The sequence below is a fragment of the Eptesicus fuscus genome, chromosome 17 (genome assembly GCF_027574615.1).
Source record: "Eptesicus fuscus isolate TK198812 chromosome 17, DD_ASM_mEF_20220401, whole genome shotgun sequence".
NCBI classification, from domain to species: Eukaryota; Metazoa; Chordata; class Mammalia; order Chiroptera; family Vespertilionidae; genus Eptesicus; species Eptesicus fuscus.
In genome coordinates, this window is record NC_072489.1 from 4,451,042 (window position 1) to 4,472,500 (window position 21,459).

A 21,459-nucleotide genomic window follows, 5' to 3' on the forward strand; every position below is an offset into this window, starting at 1 on the left:
TGTTGCACAGAAGCTGTGACAGATCCACTTTGCACAGAAAGCTGGTGGCCAGAGGCTGCGGCTTGCTGTGAATTTATATGGCGTCTTTCCCGTTGAGGCCGCGTGGAGCTAATTAATGTGGCCACCACCTCCCTAGGTGCCATTAAATCCATTTTATGGCTTCATTAAGAATGGCCACATTAATTTTATGAATGTGCAGAGGGAGGTGCCAGCAGATGATCGCTCTTGGAATGTCACTGGCGGGAGCTGGAGGTCCCTGGCCGTGTGTCCTTGGGCATGTCATTCGCCTCCCAGCATCTCTGTGTTTCTGATGTGGCTGGGCTAATGGTGCCTGCTTCATTTATTTCCGTGTATTTTTATAAATAAAAAATGAGCATGTGAAGGCCGAGGTGCCTCAGGGACTTGGAGGCCAGGACTTGCTGAAGCCTAGCGCCTGTTTCCCCTGAGGGTCCTCCTATCACCATCACCACAGCCTGGCTGGCAGGCCAGGGGCCCCAGGCGGTGGGCCCAGCTGATGACCATGTACAGTGGCCTGCATGACTCTCTCATTGGAGTTCACCCATCTCTGTGGGGTCCTTTTCGTATCTCCATTTGCTGCTGAGAGCTGCGGCTCTGAGGAGGAGGGACTTGCCCAGGACACGGTGTGGCTTCTCTGCTGAGCCCTCAGGCCACGCAAGCTCCACGCTCTGCTTCTCTCCACACCTCCCACCTCTCTGGGGTTCAGGGACAGAGCAGGCACCCTTATGAGCCATGAGACTCTGGGCAAGCCACCTACTTCTGTGGATCCTCAATTTCCTTGCATGTTAATGGGTTTGATCAGAATGTCACCCAGGCACCCCTCAGCAGTAGATAGGAAAGTACTTTGAGGCAGTACGAGCCACTCACACTGGGGTTCTCTTGTCTTTGAGGGGGGCACCACTGAGTCCGCCGGGAATGCCAGCAGCCCTGGGGCCGAGGCTGAAGGTGACGGCATTGTGGAGGGTCTACAGGCTCCTGCCAAGTCCCACCCCACACGGAAACAGCTGAGGGTGTTCATGCAGCTCCTCCTGAGGGAGCTCCTGCTTGCAGCTCCCAGCCCCAAACAGTGGCTGCCGCTGGAGGTGCTGCTGGAGGTGAGTGCACAGCAGACTGCCTGGCCTGCGCTGGGAGGTCCAGCACCGCGAGGGGGATGTGCAGGGAGACCGGAGGGCTCATCTCTTGTGTGAGCTGGCTCACAGTCAAACAGCTCCTGAGAAATAACGCTGTGGCGGGAGGGAGTCCTCCAGGACCCACAGGCCCTGGCAGAGCAGGGAGAGTGAGTGAATAGACGACTGAGGGCAGGTCACACAGGGTCCTAGCAGCAGAACCTGGTACAGGTATTGCATAGAAGTGATTTCTCAGGGCTGCTCTCTCAGGGGAGACAGAGAAGGGATGCAAGAAGGACGAGGGAGAAGCTAGCCAGGAAATGGTCTCAGCCACAGCCTGGCCCCAAGATGAGCACTGCTATCTGCATCCCAGAGGTGGCCCCACCTTGAGGCACCTTCCCGGCGGTCATTGTTTGTGGGCCACCCTGACTTGCCTTCTCACCTCAGGAGGTGTGCATCGCCTCGTGGGTGAGCCAACTTGGTCAGCAGAAGGCAGTGCCTTGGAGAAGGGGCAGTGGTGAGCTGTTGGCAGCCCACACTCCCAGCAGCTGTGGCATTAGCATACAGGCCAAGCAAGGGGACTCGGTGGGCACTGAGTGGACATGATGGCCGGGTGGCCATGTCTGAGTTCTGGGTGTGATTCCAGGCTTCTCCAGACAATGCCACCAGCCAACAGAAGCGAGACTTCCAGTCCGAGGTCCTGCTCTCCACCATGGAAATATTTCACATGATGCGAGGAGGTGACATGTTGGTGCTCAGAGGTGAGTGGGGTGACTTGCTCCTCACTGCTATGACACAAGCTGCTGACAGCTGAGCAGGAGAGCCCGCACACCCCCAGCCACTGCCCCGTCTCCTAGAGGAGGCCTGGGTCCTCGTGCTGCAGGACACCTAGGAGCGCGGAAGATGCTCTCCGCACATCCGCAGTAAGAGCTCACTGGTCCTGCCTGGGCCCCGGGGAGCGCATGCTTACTTCTTTCCATGACATCTCCACCACCGGTGGGCCACTCGGAGGCAGAAAGGCCTGCCCTCTGAGCTAAAACCACTTCTCCTCCACCTTCAGTAGAATTGTGTCCTCTTCCCATAAGGGAAGTTGAGATGTCAACTGGAGTTCAGCATCCTCTGCTCAGCATCTTTGCACCTGTGCCTGGGTACAGCAAGTGCTTTTTAAATGAACCCGGATGAAGATGCTGCATTGCCCCTAAGAAGTTCAGGTCGATGCTTCATTCATAAGCCTTAGTTCCAGGGCAGCTGCACCTTCCCGATGAGTTTAAACATAGTCCTTTCTGTGGTCTCAGCCATGAATTCCTCAGCGACACAACTCATCTCTGGACTCCTCCTCGCCTCACAGCACGGACACCCTGGCTACTGGCCTTTCTCCCGGAGCATCTGCATGTGGCAGAGTAGGGGTGGAAGGTGTGAGCTTGGGAGTCCCGGCTCTGCTCTTGGCTATGTCCCTGGCTGTGGTGTGACTGCGGGCAGGTGCCTGAGCCTGTGAGTGAGGACAGCAATCGAGGCCAACTCGGAGAGTTGTTATTAGGAGTAGCTGAGAGCAGAGCATTCTGAGAACAGTGCCTGGCATGTTGGTGACCATGGACAGTGACCCACATTACAGCCTCGTCCTCTGCCTGGCACAGCCGGGCCTCGGGTCACCACACAGTCTTCCTATTTGCCTTATGCCTCCATGTCCCCCCACCCTCATTCCAAATGGCCGCTGGAAGAGGCAGTGCCCCACACTTGCTTCCTCTCTACTGGGTTATCTCACTGACTGCATTGTTCAAGGCCAGTTTGTTTGAATAGGTGGGTCTTCATTGGGTACCTGTGGGTGAGACCCATCTTCAGAGCCCGGGGTACACAGAGGGCTGCAGTGGGCATGAAGAGGGAGTGAGATGTAGGTGGTTACCCAGAGGGAGTGGAGGCTGTTGTGGAAAGGCCACTCAGACTCTGATGATGTCTCAGACTCCGTCTGTCTCCTCGCCTGACCTTAGGTGATAAGGAGCCTCAGCCAAACACAGAAGCTGCTGCTGCTCCTTCCCTCACGATCATCACCCACTTCACCCAGAAGCTGGTAGAGAAGCTGTACAGCGGAGTGTTCTCAGCAGACCCCAGACACATCCTTCTCTTCATCACGGAACACATCATGGTGGTAAGAGCCCCGCTGGCCATGGTGGTGTGGAAACGGCCGACCGAGTGTCCGTCTGACGTGCTGCTGCTATACAGGTGGTCCAGATGGACCTGCGGTCCTCCCTGGAAATAGGACCTGAGATGGGTGGGAGGAAGGCGCAGGGCCTTCACAGCTGAGGGGGTCCTGCAGGGCTCTCACTCAGGCCACCTGAGATCCGTCTCAGAGGTCAGGAGCCATGGTCCCCTCTGCTGACACCTGAGCTCTGTCCCCTTCTAGTCTCTATTATGACTGTTAGTTTCATCTTAATTGTTGTTATTCTTCATCAATGAAGAAAGGGCCAGATAGGTCTTCATCTTCAAAAGACCCATTTCACTTTCGGCTTTAGCGTCATGTTTGGGCCTTCCTGAAATCGAGGCAAGCGTCTGTTTTTACCTAGCCCTGTTTTTCTTGCCTGTGTGCTCTCTCTCAGATAGATCCACAGACATCCATAGTACAAATGCATGCTGGAGGTACACCCTTAGGTGTAAGTGTGTGTGTACATGTGCACAGCTTCTTTACACATAGACTCATACAATTTCAACATGCTAGAGTTGAACTATTTTTGGGTCCTTTTCATTTCATTCTGGAAACCTTTCTGTCAAATGGCCATCCTCTCTTTCCTTGAGGGCCCTGCTCGAGGAGCTCACTACGGTTCAAGGTGGTCCCAGCCAGCGGGACGCCTGCGATGCTCAGGAAGCACGTTCTCTTACTCGGCACCTCCCTGGGTGTGTCCTCTGCCGCAGAACCCGGGAGAGACCCCTCCTTCCCCTCACGCCTCCTGGGAGCGTGCAGTTGGCAGCCCCAGCACCCCTCTGTCTGTGAGCTGCCTAGACCCCAGGACTGCTCCTGGGTGACAGCCAGGCTGAGGTGCAGTGCCAGGCCAGGCCAGGCTGAAAGTGATGTGTTCAGAGCCCCTTTCAAGAAGAACTCCAAAGAGAGAGGTAGCCCTGCCAGCTCTGAGGAGGATAAAATCAGATCCTTGCGAAGTTGTGCTCCCGCCTTCGTTCAGTTGCTTTAACAAAGCCACGGACCGGGCGGCTCAGCAGCTAGCAGTGACGCCTCGTGTTCTCGAGGCTGAGAGCGCAGGATCAAGGGGCAGCAGGTCTCCCGTCTGCCCAGGGCCCCATTCCTGGTGTGCAGTGGGCCATCTTCGAATCGTCCTTACATGATGGACAGAGAGGAAGAAACCTCTCGCTGGTCTCTTCCTGTCCTTACAGGAATCCCATCCGAGGGCTGTAGCCTCCTGATCGGGTCACTTCCCCAAGACCTCATCTCTAATACCATCCCCTGGGGATTAGAGTTTCAACATAAGAAGTTTGAGGGGGACACCAACAGTAAGCCCGCAGCAGCCGCCAGTGGTACAAGCTCACACCTGAGAGCGGGTGCCCGCTGGGGCTGATGTGCCTTCAGCGTGTCAGGCCCGAGGACTCTCAGTCCTGCCCACATTTGCCACCCTTCTCTCCTATTGGCGGGGCTCGTAACTCTTAACCTCCGTTTGAAAGATGTGACCAATCTGAGAAGCAGAAGACAATGATAAGAATATGAATCTCAAATTACAGCAGATTTAAATAAAACTAACTTCGTTAGTATAAATAATCGCAGTGCCCGTAAAATTCTAAGAGAGCAATCTATAGCTAATAAATGACCTCTCTAATAGACTGGAGGTTTGCACCTGTTTTTTGTTTTATGGATTCTTTTTGATGAAGCCATGTAAGTGGATGGACCAACTAGTGTTAAGGCTGCAAACCTGGACCCCCTGCCTCCCCACCCAAGTTTCCCATGTGCTGAAGTTCACTGGACCCATTTCCTTTGTGGCTCAGAGAGGGTCAGGTGCCTGGTGTGAGATCGATCCTTGCTGACCAGTTAGCCTCTTGGACCCGGAGCCTGGTTATCTCTAAAGCGGGCTAATCTTAGTGCCTACTTCACCGTTCTGTTAGGAGGTTTAAACGAGGCGATGTGTGGAACCCCGTGCAAAAATGCTTAGCACGGAATACTGTAAACACGCTGTAATACTGTAAACACGCTGCGCATGGTAACTAATACTTACAGTTAGTGACATGTTTTAATTAGACCCTATTAATGGTATGTTCTTATACACCAAGGGCCAACCTTCTTACCTATATTTCAGAAATCTCTGGTCCCCTGGCTATTTTCCATAATATGACTGTGGTAAACTTTAACATGTTTTTAAAAAATATATTTTTATTGATTTAGAGAAAAAGGGAGAGGGAGAGAGAATAGAAACATCAATGATGAGAGAGAATCATTGATAGGCTGCCTCCTGCCCGCCCCCTACTGGGGATCAGGCCTGCAACCCAGGCATGTTCCCTTGACCGGAATCGAAGCTGGGACCCTTCAGTCCGCAGGCCAACGCTCTATCCACTGAGCCAAACCAGCTAGGGCGACTTTAACATTTTTTAAACCAGAATTTGGAAATCCAACGATTTGAATTTCCTTTATTGATCACTCACTTAAATGGAAGCTCCACGGTAGAGACAGCTGTCCTATTTGACTTTTAGATCCTGCCACATTCTGAAATACAGAAAAGACTGAGCCAGTATCATTTTCACAGTTAGCGGGCTCCGTTCCTAAAGTGGTGCAGTGCGCACAAGCAGGTCTGTGTGTGTTATTTCATGACCAGGTCGTTGAGAATGCCTCCTCACAAAGGGACAGCGCCATCAGCGCTTTGTACAGCAGTCTGAATAAAGTCATCCTGTACTGCCTGTCCCAGCCCCAGCAGTCCCTCTCCGAGGGCCTGGGCCTCCTCCGCGTCCTGCACTTCCTGCAGGAGCACTGGGACGTCATCTTCGCCACCTACAACTCCAGCGCCAGCTTCCTGCTGTGCCTCATGCACTGTCTGCTCCAGCTCAGCGAGGGGAGGTAAGACTCCGGGAGGCCCCTCCCGCCCACTGTGGTCAGGGAGCAAGGAGCCTGCAGGGGCACTGATGAGGTCAATATAAATGAGAGAACCCTTTGTTGATCTGGTTGTCCGCGTTATGTACAATGTTTGATAATATGGTAGGTCTTCCTCAAACCTGTCCATGTGACTGAGCATCTAGAATCATCGTAAAATAACAATTTACCCAATCTCCACAATTCTCAGGTGGTAAGATTCTTCATTGATTTATTTTGGGGGCAGAAAACGCCAACATTAAATATGCACTTTGATTTTATGCTGCAGGCAGATTTCAGAAATACTAACATCTGAAAAATATAACCATAGAATGGGAAAACATAAAAGAAATTGTATTATGCAAGCCAGGAATCATTTTGCTTACAGACTAAAATATATAGACAATTCATGATATAAAATAACACCCAAAGCTACACATGTGTAGGAAATACTAATAAGAAAAGCTTCATCTCACTGAATCCTTTCCCGGAAGCCCCACGTTGGGGCACGTGTAGGATTTCCTGTGCACGTGCACTCGCTGTGTGTGGAGTGTGTGTACCGGGCGTCACCAGGGCCTGGTGCCGTGCTGCCTGCGAAAGTTACCTCATGGGTGGGGAGCCATGCTGAGTGCAGAGCCAGAGAGGACAGTGGGATATTCCATTTTGCTCTTGTCCTTGTCCTTGATTGTACTCATTCCAGTACAAATTATGTTTCATTTCTGGAAAAAAGGATCCCAAGTCCTGCCGAGTTGCCTACTGAACATTACAAAACAGTTTCTGTCTGGGAGGCACTGGAAAATACTCCCAGCCCCCTGGACCAGAGGAGGCACTTGCCTTTTCGTTCCTTTGCAATAAAAGCATCCATGTCAGTGTGTGGGATAAACTGGGGGCCTTGCTCTGCTGTGTTTGAGAACCGGCTCCTGTCCATACTGAAGGCGTAGGTAACAGAAACAGGTGCCAGCTGCGTGCATGCTTGAAGCCCCACCCTCAGGACATCCCTCTGTTTGGAAAGGGACTCCAAGATCCAAAGGGACTTCGTTCTAGAAATTTCAAGTGTGGACATTGTCATATGCTGTATTTTTTCATTTGTCATTTTTGTACTGAGTGTATATTCTGCTTGGTGGGCTGAGGAACCCAGATGAGAGGACACATAGATATTGACATGACCAGGAGCCCTGGAGCACACGGCTCATGGGGAGCCTAGTATGTAAACCACTACACCCCAGTTAGGACCGACTCCAGGACGTGTGGGGCCCGGCACAGTGCAAATGAGGGCCCCTTATTCAGAAATTACCATGGTAACAGGGAGTCCAAGCACCAGGCCCTTCGAGTGTGGGCCCTGTCATACTGCTCAGGCCACAGGCCCGTGGCGCTGGCCCAGCCCCATGCCAGGCAGGATGAGGACAGGGCCACTCAGAGGCAGAGTTCAGTGCTGTGGGGAGTTTGCAAGAAAAAATGACCAATTCCAATGATGGGGAAACCAGGAGAGGGTTCAGGGGGTCTGTCAGAGGGTCTGCTGGGAGCACGGAGTGGCTTTAATCAGACAGGAATAAGAGGCTGGTGGGTTTCCCCTTTGCCAGGATGCTATTGTATGATAGCTGTCATGGACATGGCCATGCCCTGTTTGCTTGAACTTGATTAGATAGTTTTTCCATATTGATATGTACTGTGTTTGGAGGATGATCATCCTATATAATAAAAGGGTAATAGGCAAATTGACCCTAATGGCGGAACCACCAGGAACAACCATTTGCTATGATACGCACTGACCACCAGGGGGCAGATGCTAAATGCAGGAAGGAGCTGCCCCCCCTGCACTGTCACCCCCCCCCCCCGGTGGTCAGTGTGCTCCCACAGGGGTGCTCTGCTCAGCCACAAGCCAGGCTGACGGCTGCGAGTGCTAAAGATGTAGCTTAGGCACGCTCCCTGCAGGGGAGCATCAGTTGGACATCCCCCGAGAGCTCCTGGGCTGCCAGAGGGATGTCTGACTGCCAGCTTTGGCCTGATCCCCAGGGAGCGGGCCTAAGTTGGCAGGTGGACATCCCCTGAGGGATCGCAGACTGTGAGAGGGCGCAGACTGGGCTGAGGGACCCTCCCTCTAGCTTGTAATGAACGATAGCGTAATCCCAAAGAACTGAATTTCACAGGGAAAATCTCTTGTCTGCTAGTTATCCCGAAGGATTTGGATTGGAACCCAAGCCTAGGATGACTCCTTACTATCAAGTGTTTCTTTCTCCAAATGAAGATGTGAGAGAGAAGAGAGTGGATGACTCCCCAAGTTTGGCTGATGGTACATTTTATTTGCTGTTTATTTGGGGGGAAGTAGATGGCTAGTGATAACTGCTGGGGTTGCATTCTTCAGTGTGTCTTTCCCACAATGAGGAAACATGTACTAAGGAGACATTCAAAGGCCAGAAAAAGCCCTGGAAAACCCCAGAATGATGTGGTAGTAAAGCAGGATAACCTGATGGGGAATAAAATTGGAGCCATTTTTGCATATTAAACATGGAATGGCATGGGTGGAGAGATGGATGGAAGAAGAGGGAGCTCTAAGGGACTTGGTTCGACTAAGAACCAGAGGACCTCACAGTCAGTTGATTTCCCATCTCTGGGTCTCTTGAGTTTTCCGTTGGGCCACTAGGTAGAGTGACTGGTTGTTGTATAGCTGTCTCTTCGACTTTCTTCCCCAGACAAATGGGGATGGAGGAAATAAACTCATTTCTTTCATGAAATATTTGGCTTAATGGAGGGTATGTTTGGACTTGCTAATATCCTGTCAAGTTAAAGGGATTGGCATTTGTAAAAGAATAGCTAGCCTTTGGATCCATGTGCTTGAGAGAGTGCTCCTCTGAGCCAGGAGGCCTCAGCAGACCCTCGCCCACCTCTCGCCCTGCTTCCACTTACAGGGGATAGCTGTGATACTAGAGGTAGGCACAGGAGCCTGTGTTCTGTTAGATCGGTACCCAAAGCCAGTGCTCAAAAATCTTGTGAATTTAAATTTTACTCTTACAGTGTAATGACAGCACAGACATTAGCATTTAGGGACTTAGCTGGCAGAGTGGGCGGAGCAATGTCCATCCCCTGAGGTTGAAAAACCAGACAGTAGAGGCTGGTACCAGAGGCGGGACCCAGTGGTCCAAGGTCAGAGGGGATTAGGCACTGCCCTGGGCTACAGTTTGGGGCCCAGCAGCAGGGTGGCGTGGTAGATTTGTACACATCTGGGCAAATGCAGGGCACTGAGATGTGTGGCTGGTGCGGACCTTGAGCCAGTGCAGGAGAGAGGACTGCCTTGGTCCTGGTCCCATGGCAGTCTTAGTTTGGGTGTCCGTTCCTCTGAGAGGCTAATATAAAGGGCAGGTTGGAGGAGCTTTCTGCGGGAAGCAATTTGGTTCCCTAGAGCTCTCACAGGCACGTCCGTTAGGCATCTAACAGAATTGGGAGGTGAGAGAAAGAGGTTCCCTGGACCCATCAGTCATGATTCCTAGCTCTGGACATGCAGGCCGGCAGGGCTTGGTAGGGGGAGTTAGATGCAGGGGAGGGCCAGCTCACATAGATGTCGGTAGCATTGCAAAGCCAGGTGACATTCCACAGGAAGAAAGCAGCGCTGACGCGCCCTCTCTCTCAGTCCAGCACAGCGTCCAGAGGACCGTGCACGCTCTCTGGCAGCAGCTCGTGGCGCAGCGGCGGCAGGAGCTGGAGGACACCTTCAAGATCGATCTCTCTGTCAGACCCGGGGAGAGAGAAGTGAAGATGGAAGAGGTCACCCCGCTCTGGGAGGAGACGATGCTCAAGGCCTGGCAGCATTACCTAGGTCTCTGTTACGGGGTCCAGGGGCTTCCCCGGTTCCTCTGGGCCTTTCTCCCTCATTCCTTCGGGGGTGGGGTTTACATCACGGAAACCTCATGAATCTTGGCTCACAAAGGATAAATGCTGCTTTGCCTCGTAGGTGAAGGGAAGACCAGAGGTGCCAAGCAAGTGAGAGGTTCTAGAAATCTCTTAGATGGGAGGGCCATGTCTACGCTCACCCTGGGCCTGCAGCTTGGGGTCTGGGTCCTGCCCTGACAGTCAGCTCCAAGCTGTGTAGTGACCAGAGCTTCGGTTCCTGCGAGTTCCAAGGGAAAGTGTTCATCTCAAAGATATTAGTGTCCCTTGCATTCTATCAGCAATGCAACATTTTACCTCATGTCCACCAGTGCACCGTGAGAACGATGTTCTCATGTTGTTTTTAAAGAGGCCATTGCTGTCGATTATGGCTCATGCTTGTTTCACGTCTTCCAGCATCACCGAGGTCGCAGCCGTTGAAGAGCTGGTTATTTCCGGGTGTACTGTCCCAGGCTCCTGGGCGGTACCGCACCTCTTATTTCACTGGCTTCCCACACTAGCCCTGGCGGCTGTGTATGTGCATACATGTACACTTTGAAGTCAAAATGTCACTCTATTTCAGGGAAAAGTTCACTTAAACAGGACACGTGCACCCTGCCTATTCACAAGTACACAGCGTGGGTGACATGGTGAGCTGGCCTTGCAGCTAGCAAATGGCTCTCTTTTTGCCAACAACCTTATCTTTGCAAACTGTCTATATTTCAGGGCCTGTGTTTCAAACACATAATCTTATTTACCCTCCACGACACCACAAGGAGATCAGATATTCTTATTCCCATTTCACAGATGAGAACACGGAGGCTTAAGAACTTTAGCTAACTTGAGCAAATGTGAGCGCGCTGTGGAGCCAGGGGTCTAAGCGGGGCCGGGATGCAGAAACCCGTCCCATATTCGGTCGTCAGAAGACAGCAGTGTGAGCTGCAGTCTGGCTGCCCCGGGGCTGGCCATTTGAACGCCCAGCAGCTGGAGAGATAGCGTGTGTCTCCTCTCAGTCTCTCCTCTGACAGTCTTTGCTTCCCGGTCCCCAGCATCTGAGAAGAAATCTCTGGCCAGTCGCTCGAATGTCGGACATCACAGCAAAGTCACTTTGTGGAGCGAAAGCTTGTCCTCGGCCATGAGGCTGATCCCCGGGCGGCAGACCAAGGACCCCGAGTGCAAGGCAGAGGTGAGCCACACCCCGTTCCTTAGAGAAGCGTCGGCATTTTCTTCAGACCCAGGAGTCACGTCCCCTCTCCCTGTTGTCACTAGACCAATCTAATTCCATGCTCCTCCGCGCTTTCCCGGGGCCTTTGGCTGCCCAGCTGAGGCCGCTTCCGGGGAGCCAGGTCTTGGGCTTTAACTTCAAGTGCATGCGCCTCCCCTCGAGCACCGAGAGCAGGTGTTCCTCATGACATTAAAAATCAAATGGAACCGCCACCCATGCTCCTTGTCACGTGTGCGCAGGCAGTGCTGGCCCACAGTCAGCGGGAGCTGGGTGTGTGGGCTCAGCGAGGGGACCGGACACGGGTGCTGTCCCGGGAATGCAGGTTAGAGCCTCTTGCCTAGGCGGGCTGAGGCGTTAGAGTTTTCTAATTAATTTCTCTAAGGCTATGTGGTGCCAACAATGAGTTTTGTGCGATCACGAGTTCTGTGGTAAGGGATTTGGAGCATAGCAGTTCTTTGAGCTGAGCCTGCTGGCCTGCCCACCTACACAGCTTCTCCGCTGTCCCGGCCTCGGTGCAGCCTGGGCTGGGCCTCCAGGACTAGCTTCCGTGGGGAGAGCGCTTCCTGTGACCTCACTTTGGAAGCTATGCAGCATCAACCCCGCCGGGTCCCTCTGGCTGAGAGAGGCACAGCGTTCTGCCCAGGTTCAAGGGCAGGACTATGCGCTACCTCCTGGTGAGGAAGCGGCCAGGCTCCGCAAGAGCGTGCAGGCTCTTTTTGGAAAACACCTCTGTTCTGGTGCTGGGCTCCCTGGTCTGCAGAGGCAGACGGTGGTCATGGCCTGGACATGGCCGCAGGGAGGGTCAGGAGACCTGGGGCAGTTTACTTATCGTCCCTGAGTCTTTCCCTCCTCGCCTCCACAACGGGACAGATAACCGTGGGAACCCGTGGGAGAGGGCCCCCAGGAAGGTGGGGTGGATCTTGATTGACACGTGACACAATGTGAGTTCTCTGCCCATTGGACTTTGGAAAGTGAGCTTGACTCCAGATCCCACGTGCTCAGAGTCTGGGCTCTGCTGTCCCCATGTGTCCACTGTGGTCAGTGGCTCTGGGGAGAGGCACTGTCATCAGGTCCTGGGAGGAGCGAGGCGTGAAGGGCGTCCTGCACTGCCCAGCAGCGCGGTTAGGGTTGGGGGAGTGTCTTTGCTCGGTGCTCCCGAAACAGGGGGCTTCAGGCCATAGGGAGAAGCGCCCGGACACAGAGGGAGGCCGGGAGATGAGCGTGGCTGGGCTGCTGGCCCCCTGGGTTCAGAAGCAGGCTGGCCGCGCCCGAGCTCTGTGGCTTGTGGAAGATGCTGGTCAGGAGTTGGTGGGCAGACTCCCTGGCTGCCTGAGTGAATAACTTACTGAGGTTTTGTATCAGCTGTGACATCACACGGCTCTCAGGAGCCCCATTGCAGATGTGGAAACGGAATCTAAGAGCGAAGTCAAGGGCAGCACAGCCAGGAGGAGGCAGAGTGCAGGGGCCTCCCGTCCCGCCCGCCGTGCAGGACCTCAGGCCAGGCCAGGCCATGCCCCTCGGGGCCGCCTGCTGAATGCGCCGTCCACATCAGAATGCGAGGAAGCATAGAAAACGGCAAGCGCTCTAGAAACAGAAGACAGTTTACAGACTCCCGTTTTACCTTAGAGCCTTCTCCACCAGGGGAAGCCCATTCCTCAGCGGCGTCGCTGCCCGGAGCCTGGAGGCTGGAGCATCCCTCCTTGGCCCAAGCACTTGCGCTGGACCAGTGCACGTGTGCCAGAAGGCACCCAGCCTCTCTCCCACTCGCTTCGCTTTGCTCCTTGGCCAAGTTAGCACCGTCCCTAGGAGGCCAGCCTGTCTGGCTTGGAGCCAGGGAAGGGACGGCTGGGATGCTGGGCACAGACATGCATTTTATGGGGACCCTTGCAGGCTATTGATGCCGCCTCTTGCCAGTGCCAGGGTGACTCCCTCCCTCGAGGTCACTGTCATTGGCTCCGCTCAGCTGCCTCTGAGTCCTGGGGAGGTAGGTTGAGAGACCAGCTCATTTGAAAGCAGCTTGAATAGGCCGCACTGTTTGGAGCCACGTAGGGTCACAATGGCTCGGCACTGTTAACTCACCTCGTGGAGAGATCTGGGGAAAGGAACATTTGAAACTGGCTGCCTTTTTGTGAAGGCAGGCTGCGGAAGATGTTCTACACCAACGAAGGTCTCATTCACTCATTCATACACTTATTCAACAAATATTCATTCAGTGCTGACTGTATCCTGCTGTAAAGCCCCGAAGTTACAAAGAGAAAAAAACTAACACAATCTCTGCTTTAATGGCGGCTGCTTCCTAGGGGGTGAAGATCTACAGTAAACAGATAAATTAATTCATAAATGTGGGGGTGCTATTGCTGTAGGGAAATAGAGCAGGGAAGGGGGAGAGGGTGGCGAGAGAGGTGCGGGCTGTTTGGATGGAGGTGGTCAGCTGCCCTCGCTGGCAGGAGGTGTGGAGCAGAGAAATAAGGAAGGACGTGGGCCGGTTACTCTCCAGGAAGGAGCGGTCAGGCCGAGGGGATCACCAGGCAAAGGCACCAGGCAGACGAGCACTGGGTGTCCTAGGGCAGCCCAGGTGGAGGGGCTGGACGAGTGGAGAGGGACAGCCCGGGGACATCACCCTCGGCTGTGTTCCGGGAGGAACTGGATTTCTCCCTCGTGAGCAGCAGGGCTGGGTGACTTACGTTCCTCTCCGATCTGGGCACTCAGAAGCTTGGGAGATAATTGTAGCCCAACTCATAACTGCACATACCTAGCGGGATAAACTTCTGCAAAACACATGCACACACACACACACACACACACACACACACATACGTGCGTGCAACCCCTCCCCCCCGCTTCTTCCTTCCTATGTGAGCCCCATTTGTTTCTTCTTAAACCTGATTGTATATCCTTTCTATAGCTTTTAACCTGTGGATTTTTTAAAGCCAAATTATTTTTGAAACAAAGTGGATTATGTTTTAATTTTTAAAATGAACTGCATCTTTGCTTAGCAGCGTTCTCTGCCAGGAGCTCCGCCTGGCCGGGCACAGTGCCTGCTGCACGGAGGTTCTTAGGGACAGTGCGGGGCCCACGCGGGGCTCCCGTCCTGGGGGGGGGCTCACCCGCAGCCCGCACTCGCCACGCCTCCGCACACTGAGCTGACAGAAGGCACAGCTTCTCAGGTACATATGTGCGCTGTGATGTCATAGGATAAGAGCATCAACTATTTGCCCTGGGGTCTGTTTAATTATTTTTAAAAATTAATTTTGATTATTACAGCTGATTACACCTCAGTGAGCAATGTAATTGATATTTTCTAATGTATCCCAAGGAACATTTTGTACAACACGCTTTTTGTTGTTGAAGGTTAAAGACTCCGTTATTGGTTTTTCCCTAAATATGCCCACATCATCAGTCCCTCCAGCGAGGTCGCCATCTGGAAAAGGCAGCGCGAGACATTACTCAGGCACAGTGCATGAAATTGGCGTTTCGGCGTCTTCTGTCTCTCCGTTGTAATTAAGGGAGCTGGTTTTGGAGGAAACATTATTCATTTGGTGTTACTCCTGATCATGTCAGCAGCTGACAGCTCCACACGCAGGGAAACTGTTCCTGGGAGCGGGGCGCGGGGCGCCGGCGAGCCCGATCCCTCTTGCTGCTCGGCTCCTGGCGGGAACGTTTCCTCCGGGCGGCTCAGCGGGCAAGGCCAAGGCCGGTGTGAGAGGGGCAGCCCCTTCTTCCTCTTCCCGGCCCCTTCACAGCCCCTCTGGCCCTTGTGACCAGGTCTCTGCCGGGGCACAGGCTGTGGTGCCAGCCCGTTGGACAGAGGCTGGGTGCGGGCTCTCCCGGGCGCCTGCATTGGCCAGCGTGGGGAAGGCCAGGGCGCCCTGCCGCATCCTCGCCGGCTGGGCTCTGACTTTGCTCGCCGCTCAGTTCCAGGTGTTATTGTTTAAAACAAATTGAATCAACAGCCAGTGCTGGTGTGTTAGTTTTGACAGACACACCTTGGCCACGGGGTCGGTCTCCATGGGAAACCGGTGAGGGCTGGGCAGGAGCTCTCTGTTCTATCTTTAGGACTTTGCTGTGAATCTGAAGTTATTCCACAATATGAAGCGTGTCAGCGTCTGTCTTTCAGTGTCAGCGAATGGAAACAGTACCCGGACATGGGCACTGGGGGCCGGGGGAGGGGCTGAGGGTGATGGCGCCTGGCCTGGGCAGCGTGGGCGATTGGCGGCACGGTGGGCGCAGGAGAGCATGGGGTCTAGTGGGGGAGCCGTGGCCTACAGGTGGCGGTTAGGCAGGGGACCAGCACGTTTCTGAATGTCCAGGGTAGACTGCAGTTGGGGACCCTGAGGGGGGCGGTCTGGGCTGTGGATCACTCGGTGGGGGAGGGGCTGCAGCGGTCAGAGCTGTGGGAGGTAAAGAAGGGGCCTGGGAACGCTGCTGCGCCAAGGATGAGATGAGCAGCAGGGAGGAGGGCCGGAGGAGACAGGCGAAGCAGGCCAGGGCGGGGGCGTGTCCAGGCCGGGAGGAGCAGGCCAGAGGAGAAAGGTAGGGTGCAGTGGGAGCCCCTCTGGGGTGCTGCTGCCTGGCCTGTGTCTTGTCTTACAAAGTGTGAGGTGCATTTCCCCCCCACTTTGCTCCTGGGATCAACTACACATTGTCTCATGCCGGGGCCAGGTGGGCCCCACGGGAGCACACGCCTGGAGCAGGCCAGCCCTGGTCCTGTGTGCTTCCGTGGAGACAGCTGAGCAAGCGTTCAGGGGCTGTTTCTGAAGCTGGAATGGCCCGTGTAGGGAAGCCTGGGCCCTACGGGAAGTAGCAGAGTGGATGGGAAGGCACCACAAGCCAGGGTGACACACCGACTGCGCTAAAATACAAAGGCCATGCTTTGTGTTGGAGGTCTCTGTCTGCCTGGCAAGGACACGGAACGCAGAAGCACTAGACATGTGTCCTCTAAAGCTGTCCTGTGGGTGAGCACAACGCCCCCTGCCAGACACCTGTAAGACCAGCCGTGCCCACACATGGGGCCTGGGAGACCTCAGAGACCACACACTGTGTGGGCAGGCGACTGTGCCCCTGCCATGGGCTGCCTTCCGGAATGTGGGCACAGGCCCATCCTCTCCCACCCCAGCCGTGAGCAGCCTGCCCTGGCGGAGACGCTGGCAGACCAGCACCCAGCTGGCCGCTGTGGTAAGGGCAGTCCTGCCTCAGGTCCTTGGCAAGGAAAATAACGTTTGACCATCCACTCTGCACACTTTACCCATTATCTCTTTAAAATACCATTGTTTAAAAATTCAAATATAACTGAAATAGAGAAAATAATACAATGAACTCCCATGTATCTATCCATCACTTCCATAATTTCCAACTCATTACCAATCTTGCCTCATCTCCATGACTAACCACTTTCCCCTCTGCACAAAATAATTTTGAAGCAACATCCCAGACATCATATTATTTCATGCGTAAATGTGTCTGTATACTTTTATTTTCTTTAAAGACATCATGAAACACAAAAATTGCACAAGAGAGAGGCAGAGTGCAGAATAGAAGGCTGCCACCGTCACTGTGGGAGTGGTCAGGCTCCACTGCCCCTGTCCACTGTGCTTGTCTCTGTCTCCTGCAGCTGAGTGGTGACCGCCTTGCTGAGACTGAAGGCGTGGGGGCCTCATGGAAACTCCTGCCCAGTGCAGGAGGACGGCTGAGGCTTCTCCAGGTCTCCGATGCCTTTGAGTTCAGTGCTTTGACACTTCAGTGTTCAGTGAGTGAGGGCCCCTGCTCAGTGTTCAGTGGGTGAAGGCACTGGCTCAGTGTTCAGTGAGTGAGGGCCCCTGCTCAGTGTTCAGTGGGTGAGGGCACTGGCTCAGTGTTCAGTGGGTGAGGGCCATGGCTCAGTGCTCAGTGGGTGAAGGCACTGGCTGAGTGTTCAGTGAGTGAGGGCACTGGCTCAGTGTTCAGTGGGTGAGGGCACCTGCTCAGTGCTCAGTGGGTGAGGGCCATGGCTCAGTGCTCAGTGGGTGAGGGCACTGGCTGAGTGTTCAGTGGGTGAGGGCACTGGCTCAGTGTTCAGTGAGTGAGGGCCCCTGCTCAGTGTTCAGTGGGTGAGGGCAGTGGCTCAGTGTTCAGTGGGTGAGGGCACTGTCTGAGTGCTCAGTGGGTGAGGGCACTGGCTGAGTGTTCAGTGGGTGAGGGCAGTGGCTCAGTGTTCAGTGGGTGAGGGCAGTGGCTCAGTGTTCAGTGGGTGAGGGCACTGGCTCAGTGTTCAGTGGGTGAGGGCACTGTCTCAGTGTTCAGTGGGTGAGGGCACTGGCTCAGTGTTCAGTGGGTGAGGGCAGTGGCTCAGTGTTCAGTGGGTGAGGGCACTGGCTCAGTGTTCAGTGAGTGAGGGCCCCTGCTCAGTGTTCAGTGGGTGAGGGCACTGGCTCAGTGTTCAGTGGGTGAGGGCACTGGCTGAGTGTTCAGTGGGTGAGGGCACTGGCTCAGTGGGTGAGGGCAGTGGCTCAGTGTTCAGTGGGTGAGGGCACTGGCTCAGTGTTCAGTGGGTGAGGGCAGTGGCTCAGTGTTCAGTGGGTGAGGGCAGTGGCTGAGTGTTCAGTGGGTGAGGGCACTGGCTCAGTGTTCAGTGGGTGAGGGCACTGGCTCAGTGTTCAGTGGGTGAGGGCACTGGCTCAGTGTTCAGTGGGTGAGGGCACTGGCTCAGTGGGTGAGGGCAGTGGCTGAGTGTTCAGTGGGTGAGGGCAGTGGCTGAGTGTTCAGTGGGTGAGGGCACTGGCTCAGTGTTCAGTGGGTGAGGGCACTGGCTCAGTGCTCAGTGGGTGAGGGCACTGGCTCAGTGCTCAGTGGGTGAGGGCACTGGCTGAGTGTTCAGTGGGTGAGGGCAGTGGCTCAGTGTTCAGTGGGTGAGGGCACTGGCTGAGTGCTCAGTGGGTGAGGGCACTGGCTGAGTGTTCAGTGGGTGAGGGCACTGGCTGAGTGTTCAGTGGGTGAGGGCAGTGGCTGAGTGTTCAGTGGGTGAGGGCAGTGGCTCAGTGTTCAGTGGGTGAGGGCACTGGCTCAGTGCTCAGTGGGTGAGGGCACTGGCTGAGTGTTCAGTGGGTGAGGGCAGTGGCTCAGTGCTCAGTGGGTGAGGGCACTGGCTGAGTGTTCAGTGGGTGAGGGCAGTGGCTCAGTGTTCAGTGGGTGAGGGCACTGGCTGAGTGTTCAGTGGGTGAGGGCACTGGCTCAGTGATCAGTGGGTGAGGGCACTGGCTCAGTGTTCAGTGGGTGAGGGCAGTGGCTCAGTGGGTGAGGGCACTGGCTCAGTGTTCAGTGGGCGCAGACCCTGTAGGTGCACTCAGCTGGGGAAAAAGGCTCAGGACTCCCGAGAGCCCAGTGCTGAGCCGAGACTGTGACAGAGAGAGGAATGGGCTTGGGAAGGAGGAGAGGGACATGCGGGGTAGAGTCCAGTGTAGTAGCTGTGGAAGTAGGACCACATCTGTGGAAACTGTAGTCAGAATTCCTTGGGAAGGTCTGTGAAACGGGTTAAAGGCAAAGATCTTGAAGAGATTGTAGGACATTTTAACAATCTGAAATTCCACAGGTTGTCACTGGGAATGGTTTTACTTCAACTTGTAGTAAATTCAACATGATGCTTGTGGGCAGGAGGGAACGAACTTTCACAGGAGACGTTTCGCATAGATGGCCCAGATCTGGGGGAAGTTCAGACACGTGAGGACTCCTAGAGTTGAGGGTGAGGACTTAGCAATCCGTTCTCGCTGGTGGAAGCAGGGAGAGAGGCAGCCTGTGTCAGCCAATCAAGAAATAAGTGGGGGGAGAGACAAAACGTCAAAACCTGGGACCAAGAGAGTGAGCGGGAAGCCGAGGTCACAGCCTTTGTGAGGCGCCACCGCCCCGTTGTGCTCGGAGGTGGGAAGTCTTGTGAGCACGTAATTAAATGCGGCACGTAATTACTAGTATCTGTTAAAGGAACAGAACCACTCACAAACAAATGTGAGCATGGCTTTAAAAAGTCTGAAAGCCGTTCATTGTGCTTTGCTTGTGGTGGGATTTGGGATCAAGAAAGAGGAAATTGATTAAGTCCAATAGTTTCATTGCTGACTCCTCTGAAGCTTCCGCTCTCAGTGTAACTGGAAGTGAAGTCTGGGTAGGGTGTATCTCAGCCTTGCTCTTGCAGGCAGCTGTGCTCCAGCATCGCACCCAGAATGAACTTCCCACCGCAGCGTGGGTCCTCGGGCCAGGTGGGGACCCTGCACTGGGGTCATGGATATGCACGCAGGTGGGCAGCCCGAGGGTGAGTTAGCCTTTTAGGTTTCCTTCTAGTGATCTGGGCACTCAACCACAGCCTTCTCTCTCATTTCCTCTCTTCTCTAATCTCTCTCTCTCTCTCTCTCTCTCTCTCTCTCTCTCTCTGTCTCTCTCTCTCTCTCACTCACAACACACACACACACACACACACACACACACACACACACGCACCATTCTGCAGACAGTTGATGTTGGACCCGCCCATCACCGCAGTGAGAAGTGCGTGGAAGGAGCGCCCTTGAACAAGGAACCCTACACCTAACAGCACAGTGGACAGCCCGGCAGCCGGGGTTTGAGCAGCGTCGCTGGCAGTGTTAGGGCTCAGAATAATGGGAAGCCCCGTACCGGGCCCACGGAGACAGTGGCTTTCCCTTTCCCATTTTAAGGAAATATTAAATGTTACTAGTCTATCGCAGGGCCTGCTACAGGAATTTGAAATAGAAGTAAATGAACAAACTCAACTCTGATACCTTTACTGATGTTTCTTTACAAGCGCATCGTTTGTGAGGCATCTTTATCTTCATAATAGAAGGATAATTAACATCACTAATTACCTAATTAAGTCCATTAAGCATCCAGCAACAGAGCCTGTGAAGCTGACATCGTGTTCTACTGTCAACAAATGCTTTTGATTTCTTAGGAAGTAATTAAAATGTAAATTAGCATGCGATTGTAGGCACAGGGGAAGGTTGGAATCAGATATTCATTTCGAAACCGCTCGGAGCAACATCGCTGGGCGCTGTCTCCGGGCGAAGCAGCCTTTTCGCGATGGGACGCGTGGAAGCTGCCTGTGGCATCGGCCCGGCTCCACACCGCGCCGCGGCGTGGGTAGCTGATGCGTTTGCTCCCCCGCTTTCTGCTTTTGTTCTTATTTGATCATTTTACTTAATATCTTCGTTTACGTTTGTGTCCTTTGTGTTAAAAAGATCACAACTGATATTTATTTCTGAAAACTTTCTGTAACTCGTTTTTTTTTTCCTGAAACCTCTCTGTAACTTAAATTCTGTAGTTGTGTTTACCCTTTAGAGACTTTTAGGCAAATCTTTTATTGGATCCTCTCTGCCAGTTGGGTTTGGAGAGTAAGCAGTGGCCTCCTGAGCCCAGGTGACACGCGTGGGCAGGAGAGAAGCTGCAAGGACCCAACGGGCCTGCGAGCTCACTCCCCACGCTTCAGCGCGCCTTGGCTTCTGAAGCAACTGACTGGAATGAGCACGGTGTCCTGCAAACACCGCGGCCTCCTCAGGGTAGAATCCTCCCCGAAACCTCACGTTTGCTGGAAAGGACGCTTCCGAGATGGAAGCCCCAGCCTGAAGCCCGAGGTTACTCCTCAAACACCCCTCACTGGGCCCGGGACGCCCACCTTCCACTGGAGCTGGGTTTGTTGTGGGCGGCCATGGGCGTGATGCCCACCTCTGCCTTCTGGCTGCTCAGACGCTGGGCTGGGTGAGCGCCGCGTCACCTGCTCTGTAAGGGGAAGCGCTCGCTCCTGATCCTGAGCCGCCACCTCTGCTTGACCAGTTTCCAGGGATGGACTGGGTGCGGCACGACCCGCGCCGCCGGCTGTAGGTGAACAGGTTTCAGATGAAGGCAGCGAGAGAACAACAGCCCGAGATCCGGCCCTGGGGCCCGGGAAGGTCAGGGTGGAGGCCGCGTGTAGAGCCCCTGACCCGCTGACTGCTCCGCTGTGGGCCGGGCCCGGCTGCTCCCCGGGCTGGGCGGGGCAGGCAGCTTTGCGCAGGGCCTGGTGGTGGAGGCCAGGCTGCCCGGCTGCAGCAGCGGCCTTGTGGGGAGGACACTGGCCTGCGTGGGCTCCGCGAAGAGACAGCGATTTAGGGCAGTGGTCCGCAAACTCATTAGTCAACAGAGCCAAATATCAACAGCACAACGATTGAAATTTCTTTGGAGAG

General features: G+C 54.4%; 1 protein-coding gene across 1 annotated transcript in view; it reads left to right on the forward strand.

Annotated features, from left to right (window-relative positions):
- The window catches only part of WDFY4 (WDFY family member 4), a 234,656-nt gene that overhangs the window by 116,431 nt on the left and 96,766 nt on the right, over positions 1-21,459 (forward strand). Inside the window, exons 32-38 of the mRNA XM_054729209.1 lie at positions 909-1,112; positions 1,771-1,885; positions 3,110-3,267; positions 5,927-6,165; positions 8,346-8,467; positions 9,803-9,988; positions 11,088-11,224. Of these exons, the coding sequence (XP_054585184.1) occupies positions 909-1,112; positions 1,771-1,885; positions 3,110-3,267; positions 5,927-6,165; positions 8,346-8,467; positions 9,803-9,988; positions 11,088-11,224 (1,161 nt within the window). The remainder of the gene's footprint in view (positions 1-908; positions 1,113-1,770; positions 1,886-3,109; positions 3,268-5,926; positions 6,166-8,345; positions 8,468-9,802; positions 9,989-11,087; positions 11,225-21,459) is intronic.